This window comes from Hyla sarda, chromosome 2, assembly GCF_029499605.1.
Source record: "Hyla sarda isolate aHylSar1 chromosome 2, aHylSar1.hap1, whole genome shotgun sequence".
NCBI lineage: Eukaryota > Metazoa > Chordata > Amphibia > Anura > Hylidae > Hyla > Hyla sarda.
This window is the reverse complement of record NC_079190.1, coordinates 11,613,998-11,635,476: the sequence shown is the minus strand read 5'-3', so window position 1 is coordinate 11,635,476 and position 21,479 is coordinate 11,613,998. Positions and strand designations below refer to the sequence as shown.

The 21,479-nt window shown below is 44.5% G+C and overlaps 1 protein-coding gene and 1 pseudogene across 3 annotated transcripts in view; one reads left to right on the top strand and one right to left on the bottom strand.

Moving 5' to 3' along the window:
- Positions 1 to 21,479, top strand: part of CAPN5 (calpain 5) — a 93,115-nt gene that overhangs the window by 11,601 nt on the left and 60,035 nt on the right. Inside the window, exons 1-2 of one of the 3 annotated variants that reach the window (XM_056561161.1) lie at positions 12,733 to 12,799; positions 16,385 to 16,564. In XM_056561161.1, the coding sequence (XP_056417136.1) occupies positions 16,400 to 16,564 (165 nt within the window). In that variant the 5' untranslated portion in view covers positions 12,733 to 12,799; positions 16,385 to 16,399. Of the gene's footprint in view, positions 1 to 12,732; positions 12,800 to 13,687; positions 13,781 to 16,384; positions 16,565 to 21,479 lie in introns of those variants that run through there. The other 2 variants (XM_056561159.1, XM_056561160.1) reach the window with 2 other exon arrangements.
- LOC130359932 (U2 spliceosomal RNA) lies at positions 16,126 to 16,216 on the bottom strand (annotated as a pseudogene).

Genomic DNA, 21,479 nt, shown 5'->3' with positions numbered 1-21,479 from the left:
TGACTACAGGGAGTGTAGATCTACAATGTATAGACTGGGCTGTAATAGTGACTACAGGGGGTGTAGATCTACAATGTATAGACTGTAATAGTGACTACAGGGGGTGTAGATCTACAATGTATAGACTGTAATAGTGACTACAGGGGGTGTAGATCTACAATGTATAGACTGGACTGTAATAGTGACTACAGGGGGTGTAGATCTACAATGTATAGACTGGGCTGTAATAGTGACTACAGGGGGTGTAGATCTACAATGTATAGACTGGACTGTAATAGTGACTACAGGAGGTGTAGATCTACAATGTATAGACTAGACTGTAATAGGGACTACAGGAGGTGTAGATCTACAATGTATAGACTGGACTGTAATAGTGACTACAGGGGGTGTAGATCTACAATGTATAGACTGGACTGTAATAGTGACTACAGGGGGTGTAGATCTACAATGTATAGCCTGGACTGTAATAATGACTACAGGGGGTGTAGATCTACAATGTGTAGACTGGACTGTAATGGTGACTACAGGGGGTGTAGATCTACAATGTATAGACTGGACTGTAATAGTGACTACAGGGGGTGTAGATCTACAATGTATAGACTGGACTGTAATAGTGACTACAGGGGGTGTAGATCTACAATGTATAGACTGGACTGTAATAGTGACTACAGGGGGTGTAGATCTACAATGTATAGCCTGGACTGTAATAATGACTACAGGGGGTGTAGATCTACAATGTGTAGACTGGACTGTAATGGTGACTACAGGGGGTGTAGATCTACAATGTGTAGACTGGACTGTAATGGTGACTACAGGGGGTGTAGATCTACAATGTATAGACTGGACTGTAATGGTGACTACAGGGGGTGTAGATCTACAATGTATAGACTGGGCTTTAATAGTGACTACAGGGGGTGTAGATCTACAATGTATAGACTGGACTGTAATAGTGACTACAGGGAGTGTAGATCTACAATGTATAGACTGGACTGTAATAGTGACTACAGGGGGTGTAGATCTACAATGTATAGACTGGACTGTAATAGTGACTACAGGGGGTGTAGATCTACAATGTATAGACTGGACTGTAATAGTGACTACAGGGAGTGTAGATCTACAATGTATAGACTGGACTGTAATAGTGACTACAGGAGGTGTAGATCTACAATGTATAGACTGGACTGTAATAGTGACTACAGGGGTGTAGATCTACAATGTATAGACTGTAATAGTGACTACAGGAGGTGTAGATCTACAATGTATAGACTGGACTGTAATAGTGTCTACAGGGGGTGTAGATCTACAATGTATAGACTGTAATAGTGACTACAGGGGGTGTAGATTTACAATGTATAGACTGGACTGTAATAGTGACTACAGGGGGTGTAGATCTACAATGTATAGACTGGACTGTAATAGTGACTACAGGTGGTGTAGATCTACAATGTATAGACTGAACTGTAATAGTGACTACAGGGGGTGTAGATCTACAATGTATAGACTGGGCTGTAATAGTGACTACAGGGGGTGTAGATCTACAATGTATAGACTGGACTGTAATAGTGACTACAGGGGGTGTAGATCTACAATGTATAGACTGTAATAGTGACTACAGGGGGTGTAGATCTACAATGTATAGACTGGACTGTAATAGTGACTACAGGGGGTGTAGATCTGCTACAATGTATAGACTGGACTGTAATAGTGACTACAGGGGGTGTAGATCTACAATGTATAGACTGGACTGTAATAGTGACTACAGGGAGTATAGATCTACAATCTATAGACTGGACTGTAATAGTGACTACAGGGAGTGTAGATCTACAATGTATAGACTAGACTGTAATAGTGACTACAGGGGGTGTAGATCTACAATGTATAGACTGTAATAGTGACTACAGGGGGTGTAGATCTACAATGTATAGACTGGACTGTAATAGTGACTACAGGGGGTGTAGATCTACAATGTATAGACTGGACTGTAATAGTGACTACAGGGGGTGTAAATCTACAATGTATAGACTGTAATAGTGACTACAGGAGGTGTAGATCTACAATGTATAGACTGGACTGTAATAGTGACTACAGGGAGTGTAGCTCTACAATATATAGACTGGACTGTAATAGTGACTACAGGGGGTGTAGATCTACAATGTATAGGCTGGACTGTAATAGTGACTACAGGGGGTGTAGATCTACAATGTATAGACTGGACTGTAATAGTGACTACAGGGGGTGTAGATCTACAATGTATAGACTGGACTGTAATAGTGACTACAGGGGGTGCAGATCTACAATGTATAGGCTGGACTGTAATAGGGACTACAGGGGGTGTAGATCTACAATGTATAGGCTGGGCTGTAATAGGGACTACAGGGGGTGTAGATCTACAATGTATAGACTGGACTGTAATAGTGACTACAGGGGTGTAGATCTACAATGTATAGACTGTAATAGTGACTACAGGGGGTGTAGATCTACAATGTATAGACTGGACTGTAATAGTGACTACAGGGGGTGTAGATCTACAATATATAGACTGGACTGTAATAGTGACTACAGGGGGTGTAGATCTACAATGTATAGACTGGACTGTAATAGTGACTACAGGGGGTGTAGATCTACAATGTATAGACTGGACTGTAATAGTGACTACAGGGGGTGTAGATCTACAATGTATAGACTGTAATAGTGACTACAGGGGGTGTAGATCTACAATGTATAGACTGGACTGTAATAGTGACTACAGGGGGTGTAGATCTACAATGTATAGACTGGACTGTAATAGTGACTACAGGGAGTGTAGATCTACAATGTATAGACTGGACTGTAATAGTGACTACAGGGGGTGTAGATCTACAATGTATAGACTGGACTGTAATAGTGACTACAGGGGGTGTAGATCTACAATGTATAGACTGGACTGTAATAGTGACTACAGGGGGTGTAGATCTACAATGTATAGGCTGGACTGTAATAGGGACTACAGGGGGTGTAGATCTACAATGTATAGGCTGGGCTGTAATAGGGACTACAGGGGGTGTAGATCTACAATGTATAGACTGGACTGTAATAGTGACTACAGGGAGTGTAGATCTACAATGTATAGACTGGACTGTAATAGTGACTACAGGGAGTGTAGATCTACAATGTATAGACTAGACTGTAATAGTGACTACAGGGGGTGTAGATCTACAATGTATAGACTGGACTGTAATAGTGACTACAGGGAATGTAGATCTACAATGTATAGACTGGACTGCAACGGTGACTACAGCTGGATCATTAATGGTTAATAAGGTTTCGCCTTGGATGGTGTTTGGAGATTTTGACTGTAAATAATGGTGATCACTTAGCAGCAGCTATTTCCACTAATGGACTCGGAGAGGTCGGAATTGATCGGATTGAGGCCGGATCGGTGACCACAGGGTGGAAGCGTTTAATGTGGAAGATTTCGGCAGAGAAATGTTCTTATCCTTGAGCGGATGTAGCAGAACATGGTGCACCGCTGTACATCTGCAATGTAGATTGTGTTTGGGGGGGGGGGGGGGGACTGGTGTTCGGATGCATTTTAAAGTAGGGGTGAATACTACAAATCATTGTGCTGGGAGTTGTAGTTGTAGAGAGTCCCAGGCTGGAGATCACTGTTGTAAATTTATAAGATCTAGTTATGTATCCAGTAGATATTGTTTGAGTAATGGTCTTGAAGAATGGCTAGAACACCCCATTTTATAAGCACTTCTGCTCAGCAGGGGCGGGGCTAGTGTTGTAGTAGACTAGGCTGTTTAGTAAGCCCTCCTCTGCAGAACCATTGTGTCTCAACCTCACAAAAAAAATTAGTTTCTATACTTTATATACGGCAGACATGTAGAGTCTCCAGAGAAGGTATTCGAGCCGACAGGGTCTTCGATCGTATGATGATGTCTCTGCAGGTTTCCCGTATGCACATTACTTATGCATGCTTACATATCGGGTGTAGACAGTTATACTCCTATGTAAGGACATTACTGCAGAAGATGATATCACAGCCTCACCCGTCCGGGATAGGAGGGGTAGATTTTCACCCCCCACATAGACTGCACAGAATCCGGTATCCATTAGGGGCTTCAAGTAATTGCAATACTATGCACAGCCACATTCATATGTATGGCGCTGTGTTGCTATATACAATAAAAAGAGTGGGTATCCTTGGGGCTCAGGCTGTTGCAAAACTACAACTCCCAGCATGCTTGGAGTTGTAGTTTTGCAACAGCTGGAGGCACCCTCGTTGGGAAACACTGGTTCATAGACTATAGTGATTATTGATAGGTGTCTCCAGGAACCGCACCTAATGTACTTTACTTATGGGATTAGACGGACTTTACTCCTCGCCACGTTCTCTGCTCGTTGTTTGACGTTCGTTGTAAGATGCCAAAAAAGTTACATTAAATATTTAAATTTCAAATAAGACTGGGTGGGTTTGCCAAACTACCAGAGGGTCCAGGTTACAGGATGCATTAAGTCTAAGAGCCCATATACACTAAGGTAATATCTGCGGGTCAACCATCTAATCATATTGGCGATATATATATCAGCTCTGTACACCGAGGGCAAGCATGGCACCCTGTACACCGAGGGCAAGCATGGCACCCTGTACACCGAGGGCAAGCATGGCACCCTTTACACCGAGGGCGAGCATGGCACCCTGTACACCGAGGGCAAGCATGGCTCCCTGTACACCGAGGGCAAGCATGGCTCCCTGTACACCGAGGGCAAGCATGGCTCCCTGTACACCGAGGGCAAGCATGGCTCCCTGTACACCGAGGGCAAGCATGGCTCCCTGTACACCGAGGGCAAGCATGGCTCCCTGTACACCGAGGGCAAGCATGGCTCCCTGTACACCGAGGGCAAGCATGGCTCCCTGTACACCGAGGGCAAGCATGGCTCCCTGTACACCGAGGGCAAGCATGGCTCCCTGTACACCGAGGGCAAGCATGGCTCCCTGTACACCGAGGGCAAGCATGGCTCCCTGTACACCGAGGGCAAGCATGGCTCCCTGTACACCGAGGGCAAGCATGGCTCCCTGTACACCGAGGGCAAGCATGGCTCCCTGTACACCGAGGGCAAGCATGGCTCCCTGTACACCGAGGGCAAGCATGGCTCCCTGTACACCGAGGGCAAGCATGGCTCCCTGTACACCGAGGGCAAGCATGGCTCCCTGTACACCGAGGGCAAGCATGGCTCCCTGTACACCGAGGGCAAGCATGGCTCCCTGTACACCGAGGGCAAGCATGGCTCCCTGTACACCGAGGGCAAGCATGGCTCCCTGTACACCGAGGGCAAGCATGGCTCCCTGTACACCGAGGGCAAGCATGGCTCCCTGTACACCGAGGGCAAGCATGGCTCCCTGTACACCGAGGGCAAGCATGGCTCCCTGTACACCGAGGGCAAGCATGGCTCCCTGTACACCGAGGGCAAGCATGGCTCCCTGTACACCGAGGGCAAGCATGGCTCCCTGTACACCGAGGGCAAGCATGGCTCCCTGTACACCGAGGGCAAGCATGGCTCCCTGTACACCGAGGGCAAGCATGGCTCCCTGTACACCGAGGACGACAAGCTGGGCTCTGTGCAGGCTCCTGGCTTTACAATCATCCTGCTGTGAGATGGGGGCATGTCACAGAGCCTCGGTGCACAGAGCCCCGCTGGTCCTCGGTGCACAGAGCCCCGCTCTGCCAAGTTGTCCGTAGCAATCAATCAGATCGCTTCTATCATTTTTAACAAGGCCTCTGAAAAATGAAAGAAGCGATCTGATTGGTTGCTATGGGCAACTGGGCAACTTTTTTCCTTTACACAGATTTTGATAAATCTCCACCTGTATTGTTACATCCATTAGAATGCTGTGTGCATTGTATATTGGCCATAACATTGTTTTCTTGTTGTGCGCTGTATAGATGTGCTATGTACTTGTCTTTGGGCAGGTACATCCATCACTTATCTGTGTGGTTTTAGATGCAGATTCTCTGTGAATAATACCCGTAACGTGTGGCATAAGCCTTGCACTGTAGTAAGAAATGTAGACTATGCACAAGAGCCAGTTCCTGCAGAGCCTCCTGTCGCTGTCCTCCAGATTATATCCAGGCAGCCAAGCGGAATTAGCTTTTATTGGATTCAGAATTCACGTAATAAATCTCCCGTCTTCACCGACCTGGAGAAAGCAGAATGCTGCCGGCTGCCAGGTATCATGCCAGTGCATTGTGTGTCTGAGACACCAAAAATGTGAGCAGATGGCGGCAGGGACCTTCAGAGCAGTCATTGGTGATGGTCCATTTATGGTGCATAGACATGGAGAGCATTTCTAGTGACCAGTTAGAGGCAATGGGAAACAGATTATCGGTCAGTCTACAGTAAGATGGTGCCTGGTTGGATGCTGGTGGAAGCTGGTTATGCATTAAGGCCGGGAGGACTGGTGCTGGGTTACAAGTGGGGTAACTTGGCTCGGAGATTGGGGCAAACTGGTATACGGTTGACGTGTTGGATTGCAGGCTGAGGTAAATCGGTTGGGAACTGATGGAAACTGGTTATTGCTACGGGCTTGTAGACAATGGTTACAGGTTGGGAGAAAATAGTTATTGGTTGAACGCTGGGAATGACTGGTGCCAATTTGAAGGCTGAGGAAAGCTGGTTAAGGGTTGGAGATTGGAGGAATCTTGTGGTGGGTCTGAGATACGTTGCTAGTTGGAGGCCACTGGTTCTGGGAAGGAGGCCGGTGGAAACTAGTCGTGGTTGGAGGCTGGAGGAAAAGTGGTTATGAGTTGATGGCTGGAACTAATAGTGGCTATACACTATCCATAACTGTCGGCCAACAGTTATCGCTCCCGACGTCCCTATACAAATGAACGTTTAGCACAACCAAGCGATCATGTGTTCTCTGTGAAGTCACAGCAAGACAGATCTGATGGTTGCTTATCTCTCCCACATTACTAGGGTTGAGCAGTAGAAATCCAACATGCCCGACCTTTCTTTCCTCCTACAAAGTCTGTAGGAGTCAGGAGGCTACCATACACCTTAGACAGTCGGCTGTATGGGTGTACCTTAAGAGTGGAATAAACTCATGCTGGGTTGGAAACTAGTGGTATTATGGAGGTTGGAAGAAACTAGTCGCAGGTTACATAGTTATGGGTTGCTAGCTGGGAATAAAATGGTGCCAGTGTGGAGGCAGAAGGAAACTTGTGCTTGTGTGGTGACTGGGTAAAGGTTTGAGACAAGGGGAAACTGATGGAAGTTTGGTGGACCCTAGTTCTGGAATGGAGAATTAGGGGAAACTGGTGACAGATGGAACGTGATGGACGCTGGCTATTGTTTGGAGGTTGGGAACACTGGTGATAAGTTGGGGAAAAAACTGGTTAGGGGCGAATGGCTGGAACCATAGCTGAGGTTAAGGATGGTGGGGCTAGTTGAAGGTTTGGTCAACTCTAGTTCTGTGATGGAGGATGCAGGGTGGGGGGGGGGGGGTAGTAACAGGTTGGAGGGTGATGGAAAATGAATATTGTTTGGAGGTTGGGGAAGCTGGTTATGGGTCCAGGTTGGAGGCTGAGGAAACTGGATAAGACTTCGAGACTAGGAGAATCTGAAGCCAGATGGGGGTTTGGTAAACCCTGGTTCTGGGATGGAGGATGGGGAAACTGGTTACAGATGGGGCATGATGGAAACCGGTTATTGTTTGGACGTTGGGGGAAAAAATTGTTACTGGCTAATGGCTGTAACGAAGGCTGAGGTAAAAGATGGTGGATGCCAATTGAAGGTTTGGTGGACACTAGTTCTAGTTTGGAGGATGGGGGGAAACTGGTTACAGGTTGGAGCCTGATGGAAACCGGTTAACATTTAGAGGTTGGGGACATTGGCTGTAATTTGGGAAAATAATTGATATGGGGAATGGCTGGAACTAAGACTTCGTAGTTTGTTCTATTTCAGCAATATTCCACTTCTCCCTCTTCTCCTCTCTGGAGGACATGCTGCGTCTTCACCAGAGATTTCCATCTTCTACCTATAATAGAAGAAGTAATTTTCCATCTTTAGCTCCTGGTAACCATCTTTGTTTAGGAAACAATCTCCCCCGGGGGGCACGGCTATATTTAAAAAAATTATATATATATATATATATATATATATATATATATATATATATATATATATATATATATATATTAAAGCCGCTGTAATATTCTTCCTTGTATTCAGCTATCATGGGGCATCTGTGCCTTTAAGTACATAGGGCTCAATGGCAGAGCCCATCCTTATCGGTCCAATGGGAAATTCTGTTCCTTAAAGGGGTACTCCGCTGCCCAAGTGTCCGGAACATTTAGTTCCGAATGCAGGGTACAGGCTGCGGGGGTCGTGACGTCACACCACGCCCCCTCAATGCAAGTCTATGGGAGGGGGCGTGACGGACGTCACGCCCCCTCCCATAGACTTGCATTGAGGGGGTGTGAGGTCATGAGGGGCGTGGCCGTGACATCACGACCCCCGCATCCAGCGTTATGACTAAACATTCCGGACGCTGGGGCAGTGGAGTACCCCTTTAATGCTGATCTCGGGCACCACTGTAAGGGGGGGGTCTATACATCGATATCCATTTATACAAATCTAATAATGCATCTATAGGGCAACCTTATGGTGAAATCTGCGGTGAATCCAAATGCTGTGTGTGAACCCGGCCTTATTGTGCTGGTCTTCTCCAATCTTCCATCACTACAGTATCTTATGTTATATGGAGGAGCTTCACCTTGCGTCTTGGTCACTTCTGTCCAGGTTCTCAGATCATGTGACCTCACCGCCTCCGTGAACTCATTGGGGGATTAGTAGGATATTGGTGTTAATGCAGGGATTAGGGGTAATGGCTGCCGAGTCTTATGGAGGAATCATGTGATTTACACATTGTTGGAACAGCTCCAGGGTATGAATGCACAGTACAACTTCTCTTATATGGTGACATCACACTGTGTGCTGGAGAATGGTCTGTAATACAGATAACAAGACAACTGTATCCAGTCTAGACAATGCTCTGTGAGCTAAACATCCTGGACTCCAGACTTATACATTGTACATAGCTAGTCCTGCTCTTATTACTGTACATAGCTCTGGAGTCCAGGATGTTTAGCTCACAGAGCATTGTCTAGACTGGATACAATTGTATCACTTCTCAGCTGAGAGCAGGACTAGCTGTATACAATGTTTCAGTCTGGAGTCCAGACTGTTTAGCTCACAGAGCATTGTCTAGACTGGATACAATTGTATCACTTCTCAGCTGAGAGCAGGACTAGCTGTATACAATGTATCAGTCTGGAGTCCAGGATGTTTAGCTCACAGAGCATTTTCTAGACTGGATACAATTGTATCACTTCTCAGCTGAGAGCAGGACTAGCTATATACAATGTATCAGTCTGGAGCCCAGGAGGTTTAACTCACAGAGCATTGTCTAGACTGGATACAATTGTATCACTTCTCAGCTGAGAGCAGGACTGGCTATGTACAATGTATCAGTCTGGAGTCCAGACTGTTTAGCTCACAGAGCATTGTCTAGACTGGATACAAATGTATCACTTCTCAGCTGAGATCAGGACTAGCTATGTACAATGTATCAGTCTGGGGTCCAGGGTGTTTAGCTCACAGAGCATTGTCTAGACTGGATACAATTGTATCACTTCTCAGCTGAGAGCAGGACTAGCTATGTACAATGTATCAGTCTGGGGTCCAGGATGTTTAGCTCACAGAGCATTGTCTAGACTGGATACAATTGTATCACTTCTCAGCTGAGAGCAGGACTAGCTATGTACAATGTATCAGTCTGGAGTCCAGGGTGTTTAGCTCACAGAGCATTGTCTAGACTGGATACAATTGTATCACTTCTCAGCTGAGAGCAGGACTAGCTATGTACAATGTATCAGTCTGGAGTCCAGGATGTTTAGCTCACAGAGCATTGTCTAGACTGGATACAATTGTATCTTCTCAGCTGAGAGCAGGACTAGTTATGTACAATGTATCAGTCTGGAGTCCAGGATGTTTAGCTCACAGAGCATTGTCTAGACTGGATACAATTGTATCTTCTCAGCTGAGAGCAGGATGAGCTATGTACAATGTATCAGTCTGGAGTCCAGGATGTTTAGCTCACAGAGCATTGTCTAGACTGGATACAATTGTATCTTCTCAGCTGAGAGCAGGACTAGCTATGTACAATGTATCAGTCTGGAGTCCAGGATGTTTAGCTCACAGAGCATTGTCTAGACTGGATACAATTGTATCTTCTCAGCTGAGAGCAGGGTAGCGTTTGTAAACAAGAATATAGACCTTTTTTCATTACATAGTATTTGACCTTTTGGTTACATGAAACTGGAAACCCTCTCGGTTATCGGTGGAATGTTGACATTCTTGTTTGTATCCAGATGTCCGATCCCTGTCCTGACATATTGTGGCGCTCACACATCTGCTGGGCGTGTTTTGCTGCAGAATGTTGTGATCCCGCTGAGATGTTTTCTGGCCATCTCTTCATTATAGTTTTAGAGACGTCACAACTTGAACTGCTGCACGACCACCATGTATGGCTATCTCAGTGCAGAGCATCCGGACAGGTCTCCGCTGAATGTTTCCATTCACTGACAGCAATATGAGATCCGTATCAGAGAGTGTATATGTGAAACGTAGATCTGACCATTCTCTATAAGTAGTCGTGTTGTCCGGGACATCAGCCCGGAATAAACAGAGCACTTGTGGCGCGGGGTTAGCGGGAGTTCAGAGGATGGGCGCAGGGGAATAGTTTACGGGTGACTCTGTTGTGTACATTATATTGTGATGTGCGCCGGGTCAGGGTAAGGGCAGCCAAGTGCGAGGAGCTCCGGAGAAGACCTTCACATGTCATAAGTCGTCATATAGAATCAGTGGCAGGACGCAGGGGGCGCTGTGTGTGGCCGTCAAATCACGTAGAGCAAAATGTTGCAGCAATAAAAAAAATAAAACATAAAAAAAATTGTAGTTTTGAAACCTCTGGAGGTCCGCAGTTTAAGACCCCTGCGGCCTTCGTCATCATCCAGACACCCCCCCCCCCCCCCCCCCCTCAGTGGGAAGGAAGGGTGAGCTGGTCCGGGCCATCTATGCTGCAGGGACCGTCCGGTGGGGAGGGTTAGTCGTTTCGGGCTGTCCATCTTCACCGGGGGGGCCTCTTCTCTGCGCTGGCCCCAGCCCCGGACTAGTGACGTTGCCTTGAGGAAGATGCACAAGGACGTTCATGTGCGTCCCTGTGCGTCGTCATCAAGGCAACGTCACTAGTCCGGGGCTGGCCCAGAGCGCGGAGAAAAGGGCCCCCCGGGTGATAATGGACAGCCCGCAATGACTAATCCTCCCCACCGGACGGTCCCTGCAGCATAGATGGCCCGGACCAGCTCACCCTTCCCATCGAGGGGAGGTGAGTAGAAAACTAAAAAGGGGGGGGGGGGGGGGTCTGGATGATGACAAAGACTGCAGTGATTTTCAACCTGCGGACTTCCAGAGGTTTCAAAACTACAACTCCCAGCATGCCCGGACAGCCGATGGCTGTCCGGGCATGCTGGGAGTTGTAGTTTTGCAACATCTGGAGGTCCGCAGGTTGAAGACTACTGACAGGCAGAGAGTTCACTCGAGTATAAGACGAGGGGGTCATTTTCAGCACGAAAAATCGTGCTGAAAAACTCTGCTTATACTCGAGTATATACGGTAGTCTGAAATCCAATTTGGCTGAAACCTGCTAAAATCTTGGCCAAAAACATGGCCGCAACAGTGAAAAGGCGTAGAGGATCTGTCCACTAAGTGAGCAGTCCGCTTCAGCTGTCTACTTAAAGGGATATTCAGACATTAAAAATAAATAAATAAAAACATAGATTTATTGTTGGGACTTCATAAAAATAGAAAAATAACCCTATACTTACCTACCCCTGGTCCCCGCAGCTCCCATTTGGCCTCTGATCTTCTCTCTTCGTCCTGCTTTTGAGAAAAGAGTTCGATGCAGGACCTGCCAGCCCAACCAATTACTGGCCGCTGTGGTGTCCGCTCCTGGCCATTGATTGGTGGAGTCGACAGGTCCTGCTCTGTGCACTTGTGTTGTAAATAGGATTGAGATTGGGGGAAACTGTGCAAGCTGCAGGGGATCGGCGGTAGGCAAGTATAGGTTTTTTTTTCCTTCTATTTTTATGCTGCCCCAGAAATATAAAAATAAAAAATAAAAATAAAACACGTAAAAATATTCCTTTTAACTTTCAATGGTTTAAAAGTTTTTAGGCAGTTTTCTTGCATTTTTGCTGCCTTTACAGTAGTGATTCCCAACCGGTTTACCTCCAGCTGTTGCAAAACTACAACTCCCAGCATTCCCAGACGGGACCCCCGCGATCTCCTCTGCGGCACCCCAGTCATCCGGTGCCCTGAGGGAACTCCGCTCTGTGCCGGATGACTGGCCACTACAGCCACCACGCCCCCTCCACTCATGTCTATGGGAAGAGGCGTGATGGCCACGTACCAGCCGTCACACCCCCTCCCATAGACATGAATGGAGGGGGCATGGCGTGACATCACCAACACGGAAGCTCCAAGCTTTTTTTCACCACAAAAATGAAGAAAAATACTAAAATCTCCCTTGTGTTTCTTTATCAATCCCTGGGAAGAGGATTGGGGGAGCAGTTGCCCGTGGCAACCAATCAGATTCCAGCTTTTTCAGAGGCCTAATTTAAAAATGAAAGCAGATTGGTTGCTATGGGCAACTGCTCCACTGGGCCTCTGCCCTAGGTTTGAAGAGTATTAGGTCTGTACTTTTTTATTTGGGATATAACTTTTTGAACTGCCTCTTGGGTCACCTTTTTTTAAGGGTGCGGCCTCTTGGGTCACCCTTTTTTTTAAGGGTGCGGCCTCTTGGGTCACCTTTTTTTAAGGGTGCGGCCTCTTGGGTCACCTTTTTTTAAGGGTGCGGCCTCTTGGGTCACCTTTTTGTAAGGGTGCGGCCTCTTGGGACACCTTTTTTTAAGGGTGCGGCCTCTTCACACACCTATACTGCCAGGGGTAATGGGTCGGCCGATTAGGTTATTCCATTCCCAATGACCATAGTCAGGGCTGCGGGCAGAGCCGACAAATCATCTATATCAGGGGTCTCCAAACTGCTGCCCTCCAGATGTTGCAAAACTACAACCCCCAGCATGCCCGGACAGCCAATGGCTGGAAGTTGTCTTTTATGGTAATCTAGTTCAGTGGTCTCCGAACTGCGGCCGCCCAGATGTTGCAAAACTACAACCCCCAGCATGCCCGGACAGCCAACGGCTGTCTGGGCATGCTGGGAGTTGTAGTTTTACAACATCTGGGCGGCCGCAGTTTGGAGACCACTGAACTATATTACCATAAAAGACACTTATATAATACCATTTCACCCCATCGTTATCGGCACTCCTGTGATAGTTTGCTCACTAGCTGCTCCTCAGGGGTGTGGCCAAGCACACCAGACCCCTCCCTCTTATTACGAATAAGCCCATAGTCGTTCTGTATTTGCTGCCTCTCTTCACAAATTAACTTCCGGCTTATTCTCGGACGGGATACAATTGTAACAAACCCTCAGCTGTGAGAAGTATCAGGTCTTTACCATCTTTCAGGCTCTGGACGTTGCCATTCACTAACAGCAAGCTGAGATAGTGAAGAATTGAAATATACAGTGATTTAGGTTTTTGATGCTCCGGGCGGTCCCGTACTGTAAGGAATCCATCTTATGTAACATCACCTGTACATGTTTACTTATGAGGTATGAGATTTGGCACTTGCCGTGAGTTGATGTATGGGGCGCGGTGGAGTCGGCACGCTGTGGGCGCCAATATAATCGCCAGCTGGCGAACCACAATGGCCGTCATTAGAAGACATTGGTCGGTGACTCATCTCCTGGAGTTTCTCACGTGGTCTCCGCTGTTTGTAAACTCCTGTGAATGATTTTCCCATAATTCCGTGCGTTTACTGACAGGAAAAACCGGTTCTGTGTGTGTGAGCGAGCGGGATCGGCTTACTGACATGTACAGATGCAAGGAGGATTCCTGGGGAACCCCATGACCCCAGGGTTACACTGGATAGGGGAGAAGATGTATAATCACAGGGGTCCCGCTGCTGGGGACCCCCACGATCCCTGTGCAGCCCCCGACATTCTGTGCCAGACGCTGCCTCTGAGACGGGGCCGTGACATCACAGTCACGCCCTCCTAGTGACATCACGCCCTCTCCATTCATGTCTATGGGAGGGGGCATGACTGCCCCTCCCACAAAATGTCGTGGGCTCCACCGAGGTCGTGGGGGTTTACAGCGGCGGGACCCCTGCGATCATACATCTTATCCCCTATCCTTTGGACAGAGCAGCGTTTCCCAATCAGTGTGCCTCCAGCTGTTGCAAAACTACAACTCCCAGCATGCCCAGACAGCCTTCGGCTGTCTGGGCATGCTGGGAGTTGTAGTTTTGCAACAACTGGAGGAACCCTGGTTGGGAAACGCTGCGATAGAGGATAACCTATATAAAGCCGGAATTAAGAGCCGAGGAACGTGCTCTCGAATCACCCAAAGTGCAAGAAAAAGTGCAAACGTGTTACACTAAAAAAAGGATGCGGTCTATCACAAGCCCTTCTCCGATAGGAGAGAGCCCCCCCCCCCAACAAACTTTACCCTTCGCCTCCGGACCAAAAGGTGCCTGCGAGGTTCCAGGTTCGATGTCCCTTTTCGCCGAAGCTACTAAGGGGTCACAAATGCTCCCGGCATCCCCCTTAGCGTTAGCCAAGGTATCTGCCCGCAGAGCCGATAACGGTAGGTACCCTGCCAAAGCAGGAGGACCCGGGGTGTTTGCAGGGAGGTTCGGAACCTAATGGCCACACACACCTCCCCTAGACCGCCAGGATGGACACCCAGAAGGGCTACCGCATCCTGACAATCCTGTGGACACACAACTCGCAAAAAGTGACACAAAAAGAAATAAATAAGTGAATGTGCAGATATACTGCCCGGACATCCGGCCGGATCTATAAAAATGTCTCTGATCCCTAATCAGAAGGCCGGGAATCAAGAGGTGAGTGACACAAGGTGAAGAGATCATGGTGCCCGTGCTTCCACTCAGTGAGCAAATACTTGGGGTCACCACTCCCCGAGGCACTAAAGTACCGTATTTTTCGCCGTATAAGACGCACTTTTTCTTCCCCAAAACTGGGGGGGGGGGGGGGGGAAAGTCGGCGTGTCTTATACGGCGAATACACCCCTATCGCGGCGGTCCCTGCGGCCATCAACGGCCGGGACCCACGGCTAATACAGGACATCACCGATCGCGGTGATGCCCTGTATTAACCCTTCAGACGCGGCGATCAAAGCTGACCGCCGCGTCTGAAGCGAAAGTGACACTAACCCGGCTGTTCAGTCGGGCTGTTCAGGACCACCGCGATTTCACCGCGGCGGTCCCGAACAGCCCGACTAAGTAGCCGGGTTAGTGCTTACAGGACAGGAGGGACCTTACCTGCCTCCTCGGTGTCTTCTCCGTTCAGGGATCCCCTGTATGGCCGGCGCTCTCCTTCCTCGTCGTCACGTACGTGCGTCGTCGTGCGTAACGACGTGATGACGGCGACGGAGAGCGAGGATACCCGGCCGGCAGCAGAGACGTTCCGGAGCGACGGGGACACGGCGACAGCGATGGAGCGACATCCAGGGCAGCGGTGACGGGTCCGGAGCGGCGGGGACACGTGAGTATTACCTCCTATGCAGTGGTCTTCAATCTGCGGACCTCCAGATGTTGCACAACTACAACTCCCAGCATGCCCGGACAGCCAACGGCTGTCCGGGCATGCTGGGAGTTGTAGTTTTGCAACATCTGGAGGTCCGCAGGTTGAAGACCACTATTGGGTTCAAAATCTTTCATTTTTTAGATTTTGCACCTAAAAATAGGGTGCGTCTTATACGCCGGTGCGTCCTATAGGACGAAAAATACGGTACCTCATCTCTAGACCCTCTCAGCCTCATGGCGAGACCCGGAGGGAACAGGTCACATCGGGGCAGCGGTCGGGCTCATTCCTCAGAACCAGCCCCCGAACGCCCCGGTACACCTGCCCCCTACCATGCAGCACCCATCCCCACCAGCTCCAAACTGGCGTCGCCTGCCACCGGCATGAAACTGATAAGAACAGATACTATACTTTATCTTAGCCAAAAGGCCGAGAAGCGATGTATAAAGCCGGAATACCCCTTTTAGACTAAAACCCTCCAGGAGCAGAATCGTCTGCGTCTTTCTTCTGGTAATTGAAAACAGGCGTCACTCCGCCCTCTAAACCTAAGGAGGAAAAATGTGTAACCATTGGGTGATGTTCCTTACAGCATGATTTTGTGGCTTTCAGGTGATCGTATGCAGAATGTTTTCATCGGTGACAACATTTGGGAACCAGCAGTTTTACGCCCTAAAGAAAGAATGCCAGAGGAAAAAGGAGCTCTTTGAAGACCCCCTCTTCCCTCCCAACAATGATTCCCTGTTCTTCAAGACTCAGCGGGTGCAAGGAGTGCAGTGGAAGCGGCCGAAAGTAAGTGAGAAAGATCTGACCGAAGAGCGACACTTAATAACGCTAAGTTACTTTGTAAATACTTGATATTACTTATCCTGTACTGATCCTGAGTTATATCCTGTATTACACTCCAGAGCTGTACTCACTATTCTGCTGGTGAAGTCACTGTGTACATACATTACATTACTTATCCTGTACTGATCCTGAGTTATATCCTGTATTATACTCCAGAGCTGCACTCACTATTCTGCTGGTGGGGTCACTGTGTATATACATTACATTACTTATCCCGTACTGATCCTGAGTTATATCCTGTATTATACTCCAGAGCTGCACTCACTATTCTGCTGGTGGGGTCACTGTGTATATACATTACATTACTTATCCCGTACTGATCCTGAGTTATATCCTGTATTATACTCCAGAGCTGTACTCACTATTCTGCTGGTGAGGTCACTGTGTACATACATTACATTACTTATCTTGTACTGATCCTGAGTTATATCCTGTATTATACTCCAGAGCTGTACTCACTATTCTGCTGGTGAGGTCACTGTGTACATACATTACATTACTTACCCTGTACTGATCCTGAGTTATATCCTGTATTATACTCCAGAGCTGCACTCACTATTCTGCTGGTGAGATCACTGTGTACATACATTACATTAAGTGTTTTCAATTGAAATCATAGCACTCGATTATTTTCGGCAGTGCCATAGACGGAGTTGAGCGGCAGCGCCCCCCTCAGGCTCCTCTTTCAGACCTGTTCATACTACAGCTCATACCTTGAATTTGATGCTACATACACATTTACTTGTGGACATAAAGTTCCTCTTATACACCGGTATAAATTATGTAGGAATTGGAAACATGTGGCAGATTACGTTTGGCACTGGGTGGTTTTTGTTAATGGGATTACTTAACCTTAGAAGTGACCATCGATTATCGTTTGTATCATGGCAGCAGAGAGCGCTCCGTGTGAGAGATGTTTTCTGGGACACAATCCATTGTGGACATCATTGGCAGTCAGTGGACCGTCACTTGGCTGACCAGACCATTTGGCTGCCTGTCAGAATACAATGCTAAGTGTTATAGATGCTGTCAGGTCTGGATGTCAGTCTTAATGGAAGTGAGGAAAACGGAACAAAGTGTACTGCCTCCTATATACAAAGATATAACTACTATAATACTGCCTCCTATATACAAGAATATAACTACTATAATTCTGCCTCTTGTATAGAAGAATATAATTACTATAATACTGCTCCTATATACAAGAATATAACTACTATAATACTGCTCCTATATACAAGAACATAACTACTATAATACTGCTCCAATATACAAGAATATAACTACTATAATACTGCCTCCTATATACAAGAATATAACTACTATAATACTGCTCCAATATACAAGAATATAACTACTATAATACTGCCTCCTATATACAAGAATATAACTACTATAATACTCCTCCTATATACAAGAATATAACTACTATAATACTGCTCCTATATACAAGAATATAACTACTATAATACTGCCTCTTATATACAAGAATATAACTACTATAATACTGCCTCCTGTATAGAAGAATATAACTACTATAATACTGCTCCTATATACAAGAATATAACTACTATAATACTGCTTCTATATACAAGAATATAACTACTATAATACTGCTTCTATATACAAGAATATAACTACTATAATACTGCCTCTTATATACAAGAATATAACTACTATAATACTGCCTCTTATATACAAGAATATAACTACTATAATACTGCCTCTTATAAACAAGAATATAACTACTATAATACTGCCTCCTGTATAGAAGAATATAACTACTATAATACTGCTCCTATATACAAGAATATGACTACTATAATACTGCTCCTATATACTAGAATATAACTACTATAATACTGCTTCTATGTACAAGAATATAACTACTATAATACTGCCTCCTATATACAAGAATATAACTACTATAATACTGCTCCTATATACAAGAATATAACTACTATAATACTGCTTCTATATACAAGAATATAACTACTATAATACTGCCTCTTATATACAAGAATATAACTACTATAATACTGCCTCTTATATACAAGAATATAACTACTATAATACTGCTCCTATATACAAGAATATAACTACTATAATACTGCCTCTTATATACAAGAATATAACTACTATAATACTGCTTCTATATACAAGAATATAACTACTATAATACTGCCTCTTATATACAAGAATATAACTACTATAATACTGCTCCTATATACAAGAATATAACTACTATAATACTGCCTCTTATATACAAGAATATAACTACTATAATACTGCTTCTATATACAAGAATATAACTACTATAATACTGCCTCTTATATACAAGAATATAACTACTATAATACTGCTCCTATGTATAAGAATATAACTACTATAATACTGCCTCCTGTATAGAAGAATATAACTACTATAATACTGCTCCTATATACAAGAATATAACTACTATGATACTGCTCCTATATACAAAAATATAACTACTATAATACTGCCTCCTGTATAGGAGAATATAACTACTATAATACTGCTCCTGTATACAAGAATATAACTACTATAATACTGCCTCTTATATACAAGAATATAACTACTATAATACTGCTCCTATATACTAGAATATAACTACTATAATACTGCCTCTTATATACAAGAATATAACTACTATAATACTGCTCCTATGTATAAGAATATAACTACTATAATACTGCTCCTATATACAAAAATATAACTACTATAATACTGCCCCTATATACAAGAATATAACTACTATAATACTGCTCCTATATACAAGAATATAACTACTATAATACTGCCCCTATATACAAAAATATAACTACTATAATACTGCCCCTATATACAAGAATATAACTACTATAATACTGCTCCTATATACAAGAATATAACTACTATAATACTGCCCCTATATACAAGAATATAACTACTATAATACTGCTCCTATATACAAGAATATAACTACTATAATACTGCCTCCTATATACAAGAATATAACTACTATAATACTGCTCCTATATACAAGAATATAACTACTATAATACTGCTCCTATATACTAGAATATAACTACTATAATACTGCCTCTTATATACAAGAATATAACTACTATAATACTGCTCCTATATACAAGAATATAACTACTATAATACTGCTCCTATATACAAGAATATAACTACTATAATACTGCTCCTATATACAAGAATATAACTACTATAATACTGCTCCTATATACTAGAATATAACTACTATAATACTGCCCCCTATATACAAGAATATAACTACTATAATACTGCTTCTATATACAAGAATTTAACTACTATAATACTGCCTCTTATATACAAGAATATAACTACTATAATACTGCTCCTATGTATAAGAATATAACTACTATAATACTGCCTCCTGTATAGAAGAATATAACTACTATAATACTGCTCCTATATACAAGAATATAACTACTATAATACTGCTTCTATATACAAGAATATAACTACTATAATACTGCCTCTTATATACAAGAATATAACTACTATAATACTGCTCCTATATACAAGAATATAACTACTATAATACTGCTCCTATATACAAGAATATAACTACTATAATACTGCTCCTATATACTAGAATATAACTACTATAATACTGCCCCCTATATACAAGAATATAACTACTATAATACTGCTTCTATATACAAGAATATAACTACTATAATACTGCCTCTTATATACAAGAATATAACTACTATAATACTGCTCCTATGTATAAGAATATAACTACTATAATACTGCCTCCTGTATAGAAGAATATAACTACTATAATACTGCTCCTATATACAAGAATATAACTACTATAATACTGCTTCTATATACAAGAATATAACTACTATAATACTGCCTCCTATATACAAGAATATAACTACTATAATACTGCCTCTTATATACAAGAATATAACTACTATAATACTGCTCCTATATACAAGAATATAACTACTATAATACTGCTCCTATATACAAGAATATAACTACTATAATACTGCTCCTATATACAAGAATATAACTACTATAATACTGCTCCTATATACAAGAATATAACTACTATAATACTGCTCCTATATACAAGAATAGAACTACTATAATACTGCTCTTATATATAACTTATTCCCTATCCCCAGGATACACGATGAGTGTGACTGCTGGGACCCCCACATGATAGTGGATAAGTTATATACCGCTGCAGATCTCTTGTTTCTGTATTCCACATGGAGTACGTCCCGGAGCAGTTTCGGGAAGGCTATAAATATTCCTCTTGCCGGTATTCGGGTGAGATCAGACTCATTGTGCCGGGAGAACGTTCTGGATAATTACATCACCAAGTGGATGGGACGTATCCCTAATGATGGTGTCAGTATCTTCTAATGCAGGGAGAGAAATCACTTTTGGCCCCTCTCCTGCATATGTGGTGTCCCGGGACGATGCAGGGAATAACAATTACTCCCATAGATGGAGACTTCTGCCCCCTTGTGGCAGTGATATAGAACCCAGTGTACAGGAATACCCATCGCCCTTCACCCCGTTTTAGGCCACATATTACGAATAACAGGGATCATCATTTTGGTTCTCCTTTCTTTGATGTTTAGCCTCACTGTAATCCATGATCAGCTGATCCAGAGCAATGGATTAGCTGTGAAGCATTGGCCTTGCAAGTACCCCTAATAGGTTAAAGGGGTACTATATTTAATTTTTAATTTTTTTAAATCAAATAGTGCCAGAAAGTTAAACAGATTTGTAAATTACTTCTATTTAAAAATCTTAATCCTTCCAGTACTTATCAGCTGCT